Raw genomic sequence first — 18,548 nt, forward strand, 5'->3', positions numbered from 1 at the left:
TAGAAAGCAAAAGTTATTTTAATTTTCCTATGAATACAGTTTGTTTATACAAGTAATACATAACAATACAGATATATCTTTCTTTAACAATAACATAATCTAATTAGATCACCGGTAAACTTAGTCATGATTATACAGTAACATATACATATCTTATATCTATCATAAACTGTAAAAGGTATAGTGTACTGACTTTGGATTTGCTTTTCTTTTTTTTCATTTTCTTCCATTATGCACTTAACTGAACAATCTTGTAACAAAAGCTATGCACTATCCATGAACATACAGAGTGTTTCTAAGAATATGTAATGATTTGAATTTAAACATATAATTGATTGAATGAGTAATAGTTTCATACAAGGTATAATTCAAATAAAAAATTATATAAACATTAGTGTTTTATATGAAAAGTAGTTGACTTTTACGTGCATATAAAATTTTAAGAATATATATTTTAAAAACAGAAATATATTTTTGTATATATTTTAGAAAATTATGCGGCGGCTTTAGAAACATCCTGTATGTCTATATACATATAATAACAACACAGTTATACAGGTACAGAAGTTACTGAACATAGGATGTGCGTTTGAATTTTTGTTTATACGTGTATGTGTATATAGTAAATAATTATTAAACTTATTATTAAACGATAAAAAATATTATATTGTCATATGATGGCAATTTTTTAGAATATCAAGTATATTATATTAACAAGAAATATTTTAAGAGATAAAGCGTCAATATTCAAGTTGTATTTTTTAAAGTGCTATAAAACTATGACATATCTCTATATTGATCTTTGCATATATAACTTTCTACATAAAATTAGTCAGGTATTTAAGTATCAGCTTAAAATATATCTTGTACCTTATAAAAACATTATGTTTCAAATTAATAGGATAAAAATATTTATTTAGATTTTCAACTATTTCCATGCGTATTTCAACTTCGTTTTACATACCATAATATACCTTGAAGCGAAATTATACTGGACGCAATAATATGATTAAGAACTTTTAACGATATTAAAGACTATAACAATTATTTTGTATAATATCAAAAAACGTGTCAGTAAGGTTATGTAGATTAATTAAAAGCATTAAAAGCGTCTTGTGGCTTTTACTAACATTGTAACAATTTATGGGATTAGAAACTGGCACGTTTTGTGATAAAAACAGTGTTAAATCGTATAAAATATAATAAATTTAAACCCAGAGTATTCAAAGCGTAATAAATATAAAACTATATATACATACTGATTCTTCTCTACTTTTTGTTGATTCTGATCAAATATCAGTCTTATGAATAATATTTGTAGAAAACTGTGTTATAATATACATATGTGTATATATAGAATTTATGAAATTCAGCTTGGAAAACTAATAGAAATTTATGATGCTAGATGATAGCCAAACGCTATCAATTCAATTAACTATATTCCAATGTTAAATTATATTTGCGTGTATTATCTATTTTGATTTTCTGGCATTACAACTCGTACTGATTAATTTGTTGTTGCATTTTATTGCATAGAAGCTGTGAAAATTGCAAAAAATTTATTTTTTTTAAATATAAAAAAGATATTAATATTAAATTAGACAACTTACCTGTCTGATATTATAATCAGGTATTAAAATTATTTTTGATTGATCTGTACTACCAAATAATCCTAATTTCTTCTTCTTACTGGAATCTTTGATAAATATCTGAACTCCCTTATCAACTATTTTCGGTTGTTCGCTCATCTCTTGCCACGCGTGTGTCCAATGCACCTATATTATTGAAAACAATAGAATGTCTAGTTTATACAAAACTAATTTATTACTCAGTTTACGAAAATAGGATATTTATAAAATGTACTGACCCGCCATCCACCAAATAAATCACTATGCTCTAAGTATGCTATTCTCTTATCAGTAAGCAATAATACATCTTTGTTAATGTACATGTGATAAAAATAGATATCAGTATTCGCATATTTTCCTTTTTCTAATTCCTGTAAAAGAAGAGTATTCATAAATATTACAAGATATTACATAAGATTATATATATATATATATACTTATATATTTACACATAAGATTTTATGTCCCTCAGCTTCATCTCTGACATATGGTCTAACCAAACAGTCTAGTTGTAAAAATCTAGATGGTCTTACTTTCTTTACTTCTTCATTCAACTCAGTTGCACTGCAATAATTAATGAATAATGAAATAATTTAGATTATCCTTTTAGTATATTTGATAATTAGATTGATAATTAGATTGATATTTAGATTGATAGACATAGTTTATCTTTTTTACCGTTTCACTGCTCCAAATGAACCACTAGCAAAATCTATAACTCCAGCAGTTGGTCGAGTAACAAGACCAACCATGCCTTTCCCAAATCCTTTAAAGAATCCTTCCACACCTTCTTCTTTGGCACCCGATATGGGCTTCATCACAACACCAGTTACACCATCAACAACACCCTAAAAGCCATATATATAATTATTCATCTCTTTTCGTTTTTGTCTATCTATCAATAAAAGTTGTACTAATTTTTATTCCTTATTTTCACTTACCATTATCAAACCTTTTCCACTACGAGCAAGACCTTCTTGCAAGTTGGCTGGCTGTTTGTTAAGCTGTTCTTGTCGTTTTCTCTGATAGTCTTTGTCAAACGTTAAGGCAGCTATACCCTTACCTATAATAAAAATAAAAATGAAATTGGAAAAATATATAGAATAATTAATTTAATAATACAAAAACCAAACGTACCCATAGCTCCAGTAATTTTAGAAACAGCTCCAGCCATTCCACCAACAGTGTGACCTAACATACTCCTCATACCAAGAAGCAAACCTTCTGCAAATTCTCCGGGCCCTTGTATGGCACCTTGGAAAGGTTCATAAAACAAATCTTCAATGCCCTTCATAGTACCTACCACTAGGCCATACGGATTGCCTATTACATCGAGTCCCAGAACGAGAACGTAAACTTGTTTAATTGCTTGTCCTACATAATGTGTTGTTGCTTCAGAAATAAGCTGTTTATTGGTCATAAAAATGTACTCTCTTTCGAAATATGCTAATCTGCAAAGAAAATTGAAATGTATTATTCCCATATGATTTATTTCCTAGTAACTTAATTTAAAATTGATTGGTGAAAAGGTTTACTTGAAGACAATATCATTAATGTCAGTTAACGTAACACCTATTCCTTGTAACAATACATTTAATACTTGAGGTAGTGCAGATGGCCCGCTACCACTACCGCTCATTGAGAAACTTATATGAATCTGGAAAAGATAATGTCACTTATAGAAATATGGTTACAATTAATTTGAAGTGTAAAGGAACGAACCTTCAAGGGAGAAAAGTGAAGTAGATCGAAGAAATTCTTCTGTTCAGCTGTAGTAATCAAACTGACATGATACATCAGAGGTTCATTAACGAGTTCCATGTCCAATTTAAATAATTTACTCTAAAGTATATAATAAAATAATTATTATAGTATTTTAAAGTTGTATATTTTATGCATATAAAGTAGATAGAACTTACTTCTTCTGCATCGTTCATTTCATTTGCTTCAAACAGTCCCACGATCGCGTTAATAAATACAATATCTACTTTCACATGAAACTCTTGTATAAGAACCTTAAAGTACCGAAATTGTTGTACATTACTATGTTCAAGTAGTCGTTTAACCATACTAAGTTCAGCGAATGGTTTCATAACTATTAAAAAATAATTTGAGAAACATATAATTACATATGTAACACTTATTTTAGTCTTTAATATAAAAACTTACCTGTACTCGCTGTAACACTCTTTGGTGGCGGAACTGGAGCTAATATAACTGGGAAAACGCAGTCTGTAAGTTGATTATCAATTTGCAGCCTGTTGATCTTTGCATGTAACTGCACTTGATGCACTGAAGTACGGTATTGCAACCATAAACCAGTTTGAAAAGTGCGTCGTAGACAGCGACGATGTGGTTTTAACATTTCCATATTTAAATAATCAACCTGAAATTAAAATTAATTAGTGATTAAATTGAAAGTTGAATAAAAAATTATGAAATTATTTTCATTTACATTACCTCTAATTTTGGTTCAAGTATTACTTTTTGTATTGGACTTTTGCCCATTTGTAATTCACGTATATATTTTTGATAGCCTTCTTCTATAACTATTACCTCTCTTGTGTCAAGATTGCGCCAACGATGGTTAACAGATTTGCGCGTTTCCCACATAATTCCAGAACTAAATTATAAAATTTGCCAATATGTGAAAACTGTGATAATTGTTGAAATAATGAAAATTAATATGTGTAAGGACGTACCTAGCTATACACAAATATAATAATTCAGTTCTCATGACGTTGTTAACGAGTGAGATGCCAACTCCGTGAATACTTATTGTTATTTCCTGTTCTATAGGTTCAAAATCACCTGCTAGTTCGCAATCTTCTGCAACTTTCATATTTGTTGTAAATAGAAGCACTCGTTGTGTACCATCCAAAAATGATACATAGTATACTTCTTCTTCTAAATCTGGCAATTGAAAACCTCCTAAGGTGTCCTAAAAAATAAAATTTTTAATGTCTTTTTAATGATTTTTATTAAATATTGAATATTTACTTTTCGAAGAGTTTCTTCAATTTCTTTTTTATTGTTGTCTTCCCAGACTAATTTCCGCGGACCTGCAGGATTTTCCCAAGTGTAAAACATTCTATTGTATGACTGTACAGATCTATAAAGTAATTTACAATATAATAACATTAATAATAATATTAACTTCAGCATTAATGTTCGTACCTGACATTTAGTGAACCTTTTTCCCAGAAATTAATTGTATGTGGAGTGTGATTAATAATTAAAGCTGGGGCATTTCCATGAGTGTATGCAGATAAAGAAATGTAGACTCCACCTTCGCTTATTTGTATATCTACATTAATTCCTCCATACTGTTAAATAAAAGGAATTGTAGAAACATAAATTACATTACATTCGGAGAGAAATAAAAACAGAACAAACCTTATTATTTAATTTTAACAAAGTCGTATGGTTCTCTGTGTAAATAAATGGTGCAGTTTTTTCAGGGTTACCTGCAATTCTAGCACTTAAAGTTTTCTGTTCATGATCAGAACGAGGCCAATAAGCTGCACATTCTCTGGCAGGTACCTATAAGTAAATGGAATAATAAATATTTTTATTTAGATACATTAAAATTAATAATATACATTATATATTATAATTCTTTCTTTTCTAAATAACTATTACCTTGATCATAGGATCAGCTGGCCTATTACCTTCTTGGCATTCAATGAGATAATCAGAGTTATTTATCAGTACATAATACGGAGTAAATGTAATTTGTTTTGTCAAAGAATTATAAGTCAATTGATTGTGAACTCCAATCTGTAATTCATAAGAAATATTGCTGATATAAGAATATGGTGATTAAATAATGGAACTATAAATAAGGAAAAATACTACTAACTTGATATATTTGGCCATTATATTTACAAATAACTACTCCCTCACTTCCTGCAACATCTATTGGAAATTTATCTGACCATTCACCATTCTCGACCCTGATCATTGCTTTCTTTTTACCAAAGAATACTTTGGAGCGAAATGAGAACAATATTGGTCCCTTAAAATTCTCTGGATGATAAAGCACATTTAGATGATCTTCTCCACTCTGAAAATATTTATATATATAAATTTTGTGCTAATGTTAATTGTGTTTCAATAATTTAACTGCACACAATTTAACTGTGCACAAAAAATGCAATTAATTGCATTTTTGAACATATTTATACAATGTTACATTACATTCACCAACACCAGCCAGCTTTCTTTTATAATTTTAATTATATATCTCAATAAACAAAGCTTGAACTTATAAATTTTTGTATGTTATGAATTCTTTTTGTATTTAAAGTTTTTATAAAAATTTTACAAGAACTCCTTGTATTAATGTTGCATTAAATTATTACTATTTCATTATTACAACATTGTTGCATTACTACTATTTCTATGTGTTTAATCTCATAGCAATCATGCCTTGTACGTGCCATAATAATACATATACAAGTATATAAGCAGGAATATCTTACTCATAGCTAGGAAAAATGTGTAATGTTGCAAGATTATGATAGTACCACAATATGCCAACTAATAAACAAAACAGAGTATGAATGAAGCTTAGTACATTTTTTTGTTAATTTTGGAGGAGTATATGCATGTAAATGTCATTAATATTAGTTAGTAAATTATAGTTAGTAAAAAAACACTGATAATAATGTGTACAAACATGTAAGACATTAATATATGGACACAAGTAGTTAGTTAAATATATTAGATAGTATGAAAAGTCTATTCTACAGTTTACAAGATTAAACCACCATCACTATAAAATGAAATCAATATATCACCGAACGTGCTTTCTTCCTCTTGTATTCTGTACGTGATTGATGAGGTTTCACACAAACCAAATTCTGAAAGATACCTTTCTATGTATTAGAATTCGCGAAATTGTCAATGACGACATTAATTTTTTCAAAAATTTTGTAAGATTACTTTTAATATTTATGATTGAACCCATGACCATTACAACTGATATAAGTCACAATAAAAGTCTAATATTGAAAAGCTATTCCAACATTCTGCGACATGCTGCTGTTTTATTACATTAAATGAATATACTTGACTTAAACAGAAAAAAGAATTAAAAGACTTGTATGCTGTATTTAACGATGTACTTATCGAGAATACTCTAGGATCTTTTAAAATAAATTTTGCACACCAAGAAATATAGCAGCCATTAATATATTATAAGAATTATTTAATTAACATTGTGTCCAAAGCATGAAAAATACTGTAACATGAAATCACTACCTTGATTGGACTTGAGTGTTCTTTGCCACCCTTACTTGATTTCTGTAAAATAATGTATTGAATAAGATATAGTTATAGAAAATTAATAGTTTGCAACATAATACTACTTCCAGCATGCGTAATGTGGCATAGCACTTACATATGGCACAAAAATATCATAACTCAAGCATTGCATAGAGATTAATTACATACCTAATACAACTACTAAAAAGAAATTCATATTATTGTTTAATATATTAGAGTACTTTATTACGATATTATAAAATTATAAATAAAATTTGTGTATTTATACTTAATGGTATTTTATTTAATGAAGAATTTTTTTCTTTTTTTATTAAAAAGAAAAAAAATTATTAAAGGAAAAATAATAAGCGAGATTTACATGAAGCAGAAAATAAAATTATTGTCACTTAATTAATTGTTTAGAATAAATTTCATGATACTTACCCGATAAGACAACATCAAGCCTGTTTTATTTAACATCCAAAATGGACAATATAAAGCCATAATGATAGAACCATGTTTGTATGATGTATGCATTCCCAAATCCATTATAACTTTTTGTGCACTATCAAAAGATTCAAAAGACCATACAGAAAATTCTGGTGGATTCGCAAGTATCTCACCTCTACATGACCAATCTTTTTCTAAATAATTTGGTAACTGTAACATATAATTAAGTAAGTTATATGAGTCACAATATATAGAAATATGATTTACTTACTTTTATGATTATATAAGACTTTCCTGGGTCAATTGTAGGAATCTGATAAGATGTGCCAGCTTCTAGGAGTTTTTCTTGTACATTTCCAGGTAAACATACAATAATATCGATAGGCAAAAAATTCTTCAAATATACAGCTGGGTATAAATGAACATTATAGATTGTACTTGCTATAGTATGTCGACTAGTAGTCTCAAAATAAACTTGTTCCATTTCACCAACAACCTGCAAGTATTATAATACATTCTCAAAATATATAAATTCTGTTTTAAAATATTGGAATTATTTTTTCTCTACTATGTTATTCTATTATTCTCTCTACTACTGTCTAAATAATAAAAGACTCTTTCAATGTTTAAAGCATAACAGTAACAATACACTCCGTTTTATAACACCAATAAAACATAAAAAAAAAACGTGCAATGAACACATTATACTGAATACCAACATAAATTTTCAACAACTATTTGAACATTTTATGCATAATACAGATAAATTAAAAAATTAACCATAATACATTGTAAAAACTTGTTACTGAAATGCATTAAAATAAAAAATAAAACAGTGTCTATAAAGAAAATTAAACAAAGATCTATAAAATAAAAATAAGTCCTATAAAATAAAAGATCTGTTCTCATAATTTAATGACTGAAAATTGTCGAGTTTAATAAAAAGAATTAAATTCAATATAAAAATAATTTGTTCATATTTCTCTGTTTTTGTTTTGTTGTAATTATATTATTAATATGACACAATTAACAATTGTAACAGAAATCATGCCAATAACCATTTCCAATCAAACATATAGGGATTCTCTATCGATAATCAGTATAGTAACTATACTTATCCTACAATATTATTTGTTACAGGTATACATCCACATTAAAATTATTAACTATCTAATAGCGGCAGTAAAGATATTTATTTGGCTGATACCCAACGTATACTAAGTAGCAACTGATTCTCAAACTAGTTTAGAAAAAGACGGTAGTACCTGTATAGGTGCTTCCAGATATTTTTTGTGCTCTGAGGGTAAAGTTTTCAAGCAAAGACGCTTGACGCAATCAATGAAATGACAGAATACGGATCGCCAGTTAATAGCATTCAATAATAAGCCAATAGTGTTGTTATTATATAAAATACTACCAACCACAATCATCATGAAAAACATCTAAAAGTAAAAACTGCTGCTTATAAAAGCATGTAGTGTAACTTTTTTAACGAAATTTTGTTTGATTACAGCATATGAAAATAAAAATAAATCAAACGTACTGTTTCATTATATGACTATCAAACGTAATCGAAACGTCGTGAATAATAGTATTATACATACTACACAGTGTGAAATTTTGAAAGATAGAAATCAAATATAAAAATTTTCTAAGTGTGTACATAAATAAACACGTTTCATTTTGTTACCTTTATGTAAAATGGTTCTACAGCTTCTTGCCTCACTCGAGCTTCGCATTTTAACAGCTTTGTCATACTAACTGTTTTTTGTAAATCTTTCCAAATAAATTGTTCTAGCGAAACCATATATCTAAAAAGGAAAATTAAATAAGTATTATAGAAAGACATAAAAAATACAAAATTTATATAAAAGTATAAAGTACCCTTCAACACTGAAAAATAGCCCATAAACATTTGTTGGTGTATATACAGTGTCTAGTGGAAGATTTAATTTACTATCTGGAGCAACAGTTCCCACACATTCAACTTCATTTCCACGCTTAGTCATATAATATACAGATATTGGTTGACTAAAATGATTGTGTACCTAAAAAATTATTACTTGCAATTATTACTAAAGCTTAGGAATAAGAACTTATACAATTTACCTGTAGAATACTTCTAAGAGTAACAATAGTACTTCCTTCATCTACTATAACATCAGAAACAATACCCCATTCTTCAGAACCGTCCTTTCGATATTTCAGTGAAAAGAATCTTTTATCAGCTCTTAACACAGGTACAGCCAAAGTTCTATTAATTTCTTTAAACTTTGAAAAATATTATATATTAACTAACTAGAAATTATTTTAGTTATATGAAATAAACTCATAAATTTATACACTTTAAAAGTATTACCGAAATAATAAACTTATCATCGTCTTTTTCTTTGATTGTTTCAATTTTCAATTGATCAAGTAGTGGTATCTCAGTTTTTGTTGTCCTCGGAGCTAACTGTACTGACGCACCAGATTCAAGAATTACTTCCATATACGAATCTGCGTTATTACTTGTAAGTTTAGATCCATCATTAAAAACCTAAAAAAGGATATGTATATTTATTTTATATACATAGTTCATAGTATTATATTTATAATTAAAAGAACATAAAAATTTCAACGGCAATAAACCTTGAAGTGACTGCGCTCCAAATCTAAAACTATCGCTAAACCAGTTTCATTCTTAAGTACATATGGTGCTACACTTTTAGCCGCTCCTTTCCCACTAGCTTCCATAGCAGATGAAAATGCATTACCGAGTTGTTGTAATACATCGAGACATGTTTTAGTCACGGTTATTTCCAAATTTTCCTATTGCAAAATGTCATAAAGATTTTACGTGAAATATACAATAAAAAAAAATCAATGTTTATGAACTTACAGTTGATATTATATCAATAGACATTTTGGGAATCTGATGTAATTCTTCTGTTTCACTATCTGATGTAGGACTGGCCGCACTTGCGCCTCTAGAATCCGGTGATACATCATTAAATTGAATCTAACATACAAAATGAATAAAAAGATACATAAAAACAATGAAAGAAGTTCTAAGAAATGTAACATTTCGATTTAAAAAATTTAAATGCATTACTTTAACTTTTAGTTCCCAAGGTGTAGAAACCCGCTTTTCATTTCTGATCCCCTCTATTGGTTCAATTAATGGTTCCCACAATGCTAGACAGCTATTATAATACGCCATAATTACCGACATTGTATACTCCATGTTCATCTAAAAGTATTTGAATTTTAAACGAATAGTGCGAAAAAATCTTCATTAATGTCATACCACTATATCTTACAGTTTTTGTACTCCAATCACTAATGTTACTTTCAAAGCCAATATGAAGTAGAAGCATTGGCAATGTTTTATTACCAATGCCCGCTTCTAATGTGAGTAAAATTGTTGGTGCAGAGATTATTGCTAATTCTGGCTTATAAATTGTAGTATCTTCATCATCAGAATATACAACATCTTCTATGGCCTCTACTCCTACTTCTAAAGAGGGAATAAAAAACATATAGAAGCAAATCACGTTAAATAAAAAGAACTTAAGTGTACATTAAATATATATAAATAAATATATATATATTTTACCTGTTTTTAAGAACCAAAAATCATTTTCTTCAAATGGAGTGACAACCCATAATCCTTCGTAATTTCGCTCAGTAATAATAACTTCCTGATCTTGCTCTTGTGTCTTTGTAGCAGTATGAACTACTTTATTCAATATTTCTATGACACCTATAAATAGCAAATTTGATTAGTGATTCAATTTCGACATTAATTACCAATAATTTATTGAATCACCTGGCGAAACTGATAAGTGAATGTCTGTGCAACAAATATCAATGTGAAGCCCTTTTCCTTCTGGTGTAGAACCTGCTACACTTATACTACATGGTCTTAGCACCTTTATAAAATTAACATTTTAGTAGTTTCATATATAGGAATAATATAAATCATAAGTGAACATTTTTATAAGAATTTTTACCTGATATATCCAATCACTTCTCTTCGCGGTATTATATATACCAGCTAGAATCGATAAATCTTTTATGGTGCCTGCTATTACTTGATGTTCATCCATGATACGTACTTTCAACAGTAATTCAGTCTAAAAAAATGTTACACATATGAAAGAAACAATATATATCATATACACCAATAAAAATACGTCAAGTAGATATTACATTTAATATAATACAATTAGAATTTATGTCATCCATGTCCTCTAACAAAATAATATCGGGTTTCTCAATATGTACATTAACCGTAAACATTTTTTTAGTTGGTGATACAGTTTGTTTCTTTTTAATTGCTGATTCGTTATAATTCTTTGGTTGCACTGTTTTATTTGTCGATGGTTCATCAGTAGTGAAAAAATCTTTCACTTTCATTAAATAGTCAAGTGACACAATAATACTAAATGAAAAGACTCGAATATCAACTGAAAACAAACTCAATTAAAAATTTTTTAATGACAATAAGGACATATTCTATATTAATTAAAAAATATTTTTTAACTCACCAAACATGTCATTTGAACTTTGTCTAATGGTCATATCTAACATACTGCGAACAGGTTTGGATTCTTTTTCTATATCATCCATGGAAGGCACTGCCGTAGTTCTTTCCATGATTCTTGTAAGAGAACCTTGCCTATTTTGACGTATATCGTCCAAAGTACAGTTCATAAGAAGAATTGAAGTTGCCATTAATCCATCGGCAAATATTCGACCTTTTAACGCGAAATGGGTTAAACAAAATTTCGCTAATCCATTCTCCGGTAAATGAAGCAGAGAGCTTTGTGATTGCAGCTGTAATTAATTTCAATAATTTATACATATGTCGTTATCAACTTACTATCCCACTATCCACAAAATAAAAATTTTCCGGTTGTATGTATATATATTTAATTGAAATTACCATTTTTGAACCTCCTGTAAATAAAGTAATCATAAGACTGTCCATAACAAACTCAAATTTGATGGACGTGTGTGTATGTACTTGCTCTTGCGAGTTTGGATCTTCTGCATCTTCTGCAGTAGCTCTTACAAACCTATCTGCTCAGATAACGACATAATTAGTTCATAATTTCTTTACTTTATTATTGTAAATAAAGTAAATTATATATTCTTACCACTTTGTCGATGTTGTAAAACTTCTACTTCAAGTTTCTTTTCGGATTGACTAACACTTGCCGTGAGCTTTGTATCTTCAACTGTTTCACCTAAATTTTTTTCTAATACTTTCAATGCAGTCGCATAGTCCTCTTTACTTATTAATATATTAATTTTATTTAGTCTACCCGACATGTCAATGTCAGGTATAGATGTAAACCAAGCAGTAGATAAATTACGTTTAATGAGTAATGTAAAACTGACTGGTTCTAACAGCAATATTTCGTTTTCAATCGCGAACTTCTCCATATTTAGTCTTACACTATTGTAAAAATAATACATTAAATAATTGTGATTATCAAGATTAGTAAATATTACTAAATTCTGTAAATAATTAATTACCGGGACAACTTTAAATTTTGTAGCTCGATTCTCATTTCATCGACAATAGGACAATCTCCAGCATCATTTGTCACTTCTAACTTCTTAAAAACATTACATATAGTAAGGTTACCCATATCTAGTGTTAAACAATGATCACTTTTCGAATGCATTGGTACATATATAACTGGAGCCTAGATAACAATTTCGTCATAACGTAAATGATTTAGTAAACAAAAAATTGAATTATTTTTCTACACATTTTTCTACATACTTTAATTTTTACTGCAAGGCCAATACGTGTCGCGCTTTCTTTAACGTCTTTAATATTTGTCTTCGCGGCTTCTGCAGCTGCTGCTGATGCATCCCTTATGGCTTGTTGAGCCGTTTGAAAATTGTTTAAAAAGCTCTAAAAGATGAAATATTCTTTAATGCCATCTATTTACTAAGATATTTTGACTATTATATAAGATTTTTTTACCATTATACTAGTAACAAACATATTCAAAAAGACGATACGATAACAGCCCATAACAACTGTGATAGACATATTATTTTTATCAATGTCTGATGGCTCAATATTATACATTATAGCTTGGATTTGCAAGGATTCAGTATCTTCTGTCACTGATACAATCTATATATCAAAAAAGTAATTAATTATATTATTACAATAAATTAACATTTAATTGATTTAATAAGAAAATAAAGACTTACATCCTTATAACCTGACGCTTCGTTAAGATCTTTAATGCTAATAGAAGATAAATTAACATTTGCTTGAGAATAGGAAGCTTTCATTATAAATCCGGCAGTGATACCATCGATATAAAATGCAGTAATTTCTCTACAATCGCTAGTTATCTTCATACAAATAGTCCCAACTTTTGCTTGAACTTTTAGATCTACGTGCTCCATCATTGCTCTTCTCCGTCCTAAACATATATATATAATTATAATTTATAACTTCAGCTTTAAAGTATAAAAACATATAATAGAAGTATACTTACGTGTCGTTGACCTAAGTTTTTGCTTTTGAATTTGTTCTCTTAAAAATGTAGAAGTTTCTTCTTGAATGGAAACCAAATGAGAAGGTCGTGGACGTATGCGAGGCTCTTTTTCAAGTTTACTAGTTGCTATGACATTCATTTGATCCTACAATTTAAATATGAGACAATATAATTTACCCTTTATTACTCATATACGCAAAATTTGTTGCTACTATAAATTACCTGCACATATGATATAAATTGAAGAAGATTTATAAGAGCTTCTTGGTGTAATAAAACATCCAATGTTGTAAATTCTAATTTTAGTAATTGAAGAACAGATCCGTGTTTCGTTTTAAATTCAGGAGATCGCTTATTTACCTAAAAATAAATATAAAAGAGTTAAATTATATCCCATGAATAATTTATTTAATAATATAAATCTATTTACTTACATTTATATACTTTACTGTTATCAAATATTCATGTCTACCTGATAGCATCGGAGTGGTTATCATAAATATTTCTCTTTGATTGTAATGTTGCTTGACTTGAACTCCGCCTAATCTTAATAATATCTCTTGATCATAAGTCCGTTGTAACATCTCTGCTTCTAACTGTAGTACCTCGAACTTCACAAATGGTATTATTTCATTACCCTTTTGGGATGAAACTTGTATTGCAAATTCTATAATAAATAATATAATTTTTTATTAATATCTAATTACTTATAAAACATCATTTGTTACCTTTCATTTCAAATTTCATTTCCATATCAATCGTTTGTTTAACTGAAGTTACAGTAGAATCTTCTTCTTTCTTCTTCTCAGCAATGGTGGTGGTTATATCTTTCAGCAAAGATAATTGTGAAACAGATTTACTCTAAAAAATATTTTTTAATCAGAATAGAACATCTAATAATCGATGTATAATACAAAATATACCATAGATGACTTCTGGAGATCTGTTGGTTCCTCTTTTGGCTGTGGTATGCTCTGAGCAATAGAAAGAGCTTGCAATAAACGAATATCTAAAAAAAATTAAAAGAGAAGATTATATTCTGTGTATTATTAATATATACTATTTACTAAAACAAAATTTTGTCCCAAAATAATACCTGTTATATTAACAACAACTGATGGTAATTGACCTATCAACCTTAATTTTGGAAGTAATGGATCATCCGTTACTAAACATTTGTGAAATTGAATTTCAAGCGTTGTTGGGTGTAATAATGTCATAGAATCATCCACATTTGATAATACTGTGCGCCATTCTTCACCAGGCAATGAAACTAATACCTATTTTACATTATAGTTAAATGTGATCATATTGATGACTGCACATTTGATACATAAGAAATTGAAAATACATACTTGAAAATCGACTATCTTTAAAACAAATTTATCATAACTATGTTCTCTAAGATGCAATAGCACATCTTCTTCAGTTTTACCCATGCTGATTAATTGTTTAACAGATACATTTGTCTTATCATCGCCCTTTGGTTTTTCCAAAGAATGTATTTGCAAGCTACCAAGATTTACAACTAATAATGATTTTGTACTATCATAAAATCCATCATGTGGTATGATTAACTGAGAAGCTTGCATATTAACCTGTTATGTATTTATGTATTTTTATATATTAAATTTTGTTCATTATAACGAATGTATATTGTTGAATGAATTGTTACCTGTATGTCTAATACTGAATGCTTTTGAATAGCATGCTCCAAACCTAAAGCCGACATTTCTTTCAAACCTTCTAATTGTACAGCAGCAGCTGCTTGAAGACTGTGCATGAGAGTAATCATTTAAATGTTAAAATACCTACTTTTGAAAAACGGTATAATATATATAATATCCTTACTTGTTCAAAGTAGATGAATTTTGTACTTTAAACAAGTTAACTATTTCTATCACAGTCTGTGCATCGTAAATAATATCCACAGATTTCGATTTTACTATCATACGATCGCCACATAATTTATCGAGGGGATTCTTTTCATATGATACTGATATTAAAACATTATCTGCGCCATGCTGGTGGGAATTAAAAAGTGAAGGAATATGTTCATCTTGTTTCGTTCCTAATAATTTCATCTCATTAATTGATGCTGTAACTCTATAACAAAAAAAAAAACATCATATATTAATTCAAATTTTTATCAGAACTATTTTTATAATAAAAAACACATACAAAATAGCATTAGCGGATGGTCTCGATTTGAAACCAGCCTCAACACTATGAAGCTGAAGATCCAAAATACAAGGATGCTTTTTATCTGTATCTAAAATTATAATTTGTAGCTCGTGTAAAAGAAATCGCGTGTCGATCATTTCATATGTTTCAGGATAATGAGCTGGTGCACTATTTTCTTGATAGTCAATCGCTCTATATAACTTTTCTTTCTCTTGTGGTGTCATTGCCTGCTCGAATTTCCGCACTAAAATATTTAAATAAAGCAAAAAGAGCAAATAAGAAAATTATTTAATTTATGTGTTTTAAAATAGTATATAATCGAATTTATTACTTATAGCAGCTGCAGAGTTCAATTCTTGTGTTTCCTCTGTCTGTGTACTGGACCACAAGAAACCGAACCAACCGCGTTTCGCTTTTAGATTTTTTTCTCTTTCAGCCATTCTCTCTACCTACGAAATACAAGTAAAAATCCAACTTATTAACGATCATAAAAAATATATATTTTTTTATGAGATAAGAGTTTTTGTCAACTAACTTCCATTTCTATCTTTTGTCTAATAATGACTAAATTAAAAATGTCCAATTTTCTTTCACACTGAGTAAGATGATCTGCTATTTCTTGTGTGACTTTTTTGGTCGTAAGTTTTGTTTGATAACTGTCAGCATAAGAGCGACACATATCTCGATGCTCTTTCATATGATTCCAATCCCAATTTCTACGTTTTCTACGTACTTCTTCTTCTAGGACACAAACATATGCAAACTTCCACCTGAGGATAATAACTTATTGGACAAACATGTTCTTTTTATTTCTAATTATTTAGGGTAATTTATTACCATTCTTTATAATGTCCTCTATATGATGTTAAATTTGGTCTATACTTTCTAAATGGTGCAGCTTTCTGAGCTTGATCTAAACCCTCTCCTAATTGAACGATGGTTTGATATTGTTTCCTTGCTAATCCTATTCTTAATTTTTGCATTTCCATGTCTAACCATACCTTGGGAATCGTATAGTTACTTCCATCTGTTTCTGGCTTTGGATTTAATTTTAATTTTGCATTGACATTGATTGGACCTAATACTAAACCAGAAAGAAACAATTATGAAAAAATTTTTAATTATAAAACTTAGATGATGAGAAATTAATTAATTTGGTATTAATATTCGTTTATGTATTATATATAGTATTCCAACTTATATTTGCTTACAGTATTGATAACCAAGTGGATTATAATCTATGGTTGCAATTCCATTATGAAATAAATTTAAATAATCTGATTTTGTATTACTAAACTGTTCTAGAGTTGTATTGAGATACACTGCCAAACCATCTAGTGTGCATAACTGGAAAAAGATATGTTTTATTCTCAACACCTATAGCACTGTTTATTTGCTAGGTTTCCACATACCTTGTAAATTTGTGGAATAGCATACATATCTTTTAAGTTACCAGTTGTTTGCCAAGAATCTGTACAACTTTCTAAGGTAAATGTACTCAATGTAAAACCAACTGAAAAAGGATGGTCTTTGTATGAGATATGATCTTCATATCTCACATGTATCTTTTTGATTTCAATGTGAATATTCTTTATCATACGGGCAATGAGTTTTTCAATCATTGAATCATCTAGTTTTTCTTGTGCTGAAAGATACAAGTAAAATAATGACTGCTTAAGCCACTCAATTAAAAAATACAAAATCATAAAATTATTTAATGAAATATTATTACATTTAATATCTGCTAATTGTTTCTTTTTTTCAACTCTTGCAAGTTCTGCATGTTTTGCTTCAAGTTGTATTCTTGCTTCTTTTTCTGCATCATATGCAACCTGACTTGAAGGTACTACAAGTACAAATAGTTCCTCAACTATTGCATCAATTTGTCCATTCCACATATCTTTGAATGGTATTTTTAATATAAGTTTTCCTGAAGGAAGATAGAAAAATAAACTTATAAAGATTAATTTTATGTTTTATTATTTATTATACAAGTATACATAATTTGATTTACAAACCTAATCTTCCATATTCCAATCGTATAGGTAGATCCAGTATATCTAATGCACTTTCTTTTATTAATAAGTCTTTTAACACTACATCACCTAAAAGGAAGAAACTATAATGTGTTTTCATTGCTTTTGTAAAAATAAAAAGTATATCTTTATTCCTAAACAAACAATAGGTAGATATATGTTTCCAATCAAATACTGTAATATACATTGAAAAGAATAGTACCACAACATATCATAATATTTTGTAAAAATATTTTCTTACTTTATGTATATGCATAATTAACTCTTGAAAAATAAATGAATTCTAGTTAACTTTTTTTATGCAAATAAAAATAAATTACAAAATTTGGTTTACAGGATTTTATAAGAGAAAAAATACAAAATTACACTATATAAATCTCTTTCTAATGTATTTATACATTACTTGTATTTAATATATAAGAATAAAATATTATGTACACAGTAATAGTAAATGGATTTAAATATTC

The 18,548-nt window shown here is 28.4% G+C and overlaps 1 protein-coding gene across 5 annotated transcripts in view; it reads right to left on the bottom strand.

The window, feature by feature from the left end:
* The window catches only part of Vps13 (vacuolar protein sorting 13C), a 19,695-nt gene continuing 1,147 nt past the window's right edge, over nt 1-18,548 (bottom strand). For 2 of the 5 annotated variants that reach the window (XM_072016004.1, XM_072016006.1), the window contains 59 exons: nt 18,064-18,150; nt 17,778-17,975; nt 17,458-17,690; nt 17,257-17,392; nt 16,883-17,129; nt 16,581-16,815; nt 16,377-16,494; nt 16,043-16,289; nt 15,713-15,967; nt 15,537-15,636; nt 15,217-15,459; nt 14,958-15,141; nt 14,785-14,870; nt 14,590-14,722; nt 14,296-14,528; nt 14,084-14,221; nt 13,862-14,006; nt 13,569-13,786; nt 13,333-13,488; nt 13,126-13,260; nt 12,873-13,045; nt 12,491-12,792; nt 12,277-12,413; nt 11,879-12,167; nt 11,541-11,797; nt 11,342-11,464; nt 11,158-11,260; nt 10,945-11,091; nt 10,649-10,845; nt 10,441-10,578; nt 10,228-10,347; nt 9,978-10,157; nt 9,706-9,885; nt 9,456-9,617; nt 9,231-9,394; nt 9,037-9,157; nt 8,612-8,788; nt 7,618-7,842; nt 7,341-7,556; nt 6,894-6,935; nt 6,431-6,493; nt 5,491-5,694; nt 5,271-5,408; nt 5,025-5,171; nt 4,806-4,954; nt 4,629-4,740; nt 4,331-4,569; nt 4,089-4,251; nt 3,798-4,014; nt 3,548-3,723; nt 3,351-3,470; nt 3,164-3,285; nt 2,766-3,079; nt 2,570-2,691; nt 2,307-2,476; nt 2,078-2,192; nt 1,868-1,999; nt 1,611-1,775; nt 1-1,539 (listed from right to left, as the gene is read on the bottom strand). In XM_072016004.1, coding sequence (XP_071872105.1) covers nt 1,492-1,539; nt 1,611-1,775; nt 1,868-1,999; nt 2,078-2,192; nt 2,307-2,476; nt 2,570-2,691; nt 2,766-3,079; nt 3,164-3,285; nt 3,351-3,470; nt 3,548-3,723; nt 3,798-4,014; nt 4,089-4,251; nt 4,331-4,569; nt 4,629-4,740; nt 4,806-4,954; nt 5,025-5,171; nt 5,271-5,408; nt 5,491-5,694; nt 6,431-6,493; nt 6,894-6,935; nt 7,341-7,556; nt 7,618-7,842; nt 8,612-8,788; nt 9,037-9,157; nt 9,231-9,394; nt 9,456-9,617; nt 9,706-9,885; nt 9,978-10,157; nt 10,228-10,347; nt 10,441-10,578; nt 10,649-10,845; nt 10,945-11,091; nt 11,158-11,260; nt 11,342-11,464; nt 11,541-11,797; nt 11,879-12,167; nt 12,277-12,413; nt 12,491-12,792; nt 12,873-13,045; nt 13,126-13,260; nt 13,333-13,488; nt 13,569-13,786; nt 13,862-14,006; nt 14,084-14,221; nt 14,296-14,528; nt 14,590-14,722; nt 14,785-14,870; nt 14,958-15,141; nt 15,217-15,459; nt 15,537-15,636; nt 15,713-15,967; nt 16,043-16,289; nt 16,377-16,494; nt 16,581-16,815; nt 16,883-17,129; nt 17,257-17,392; nt 17,458-17,690; nt 17,778-17,975; nt 18,064-18,150 — 9,896 coding nt within the window. In that variant the 3' untranslated portion in view covers nt 1-1,491. The remainder of the gene's footprint in view (nt 1,540-1,610; nt 1,776-1,867; nt 2,000-2,077; nt 2,193-2,306; nt 2,477-2,569; nt 2,692-2,765; nt 3,080-3,163; nt 3,286-3,350; nt 3,471-3,547; nt 3,724-3,797; nt 4,015-4,088; nt 4,252-4,330; nt 4,570-4,628; nt 4,741-4,805; nt 4,955-5,024; nt 5,172-5,270; nt 5,409-5,490; nt 5,695-6,430; nt 6,494-6,893; nt 6,936-7,340; nt 7,557-7,617; nt 7,843-8,611; nt 8,789-9,036; nt 9,158-9,230; nt 9,395-9,455; nt 9,618-9,705; nt 9,886-9,977; nt 10,158-10,227; nt 10,348-10,440; nt 10,579-10,648; nt 10,846-10,944; nt 11,092-11,157; nt 11,261-11,341; nt 11,465-11,540; nt 11,798-11,878; nt 12,168-12,276; nt 12,414-12,490; nt 12,793-12,872; nt 13,046-13,125; nt 13,261-13,332; nt 13,489-13,568; nt 13,787-13,861; nt 14,007-14,083; nt 14,222-14,295; nt 14,529-14,589; nt 14,723-14,784; nt 14,871-14,957; nt 15,142-15,216; nt 15,460-15,536; nt 15,637-15,712; nt 15,968-16,042; nt 16,290-16,376; nt 16,495-16,580; nt 16,816-16,882; nt 17,130-17,256; nt 17,393-17,457; nt 17,691-17,777; nt 17,976-18,063; nt 18,151-18,548) is intronic. The other 3 variants (XM_072016007.1, XM_072016009.1, XM_072016008.1) reach the window with 3 other exon arrangements.

This window comes from Bombus fervidus, chromosome 13 (genome assembly GCF_041682495.2).
Source record: "Bombus fervidus isolate BK054 chromosome 13, iyBomFerv1, whole genome shotgun sequence".
Lineage (NCBI taxonomy): Eukaryota > Metazoa > Arthropoda > Insecta > Hymenoptera > Apidae > Bombus > Bombus fervidus.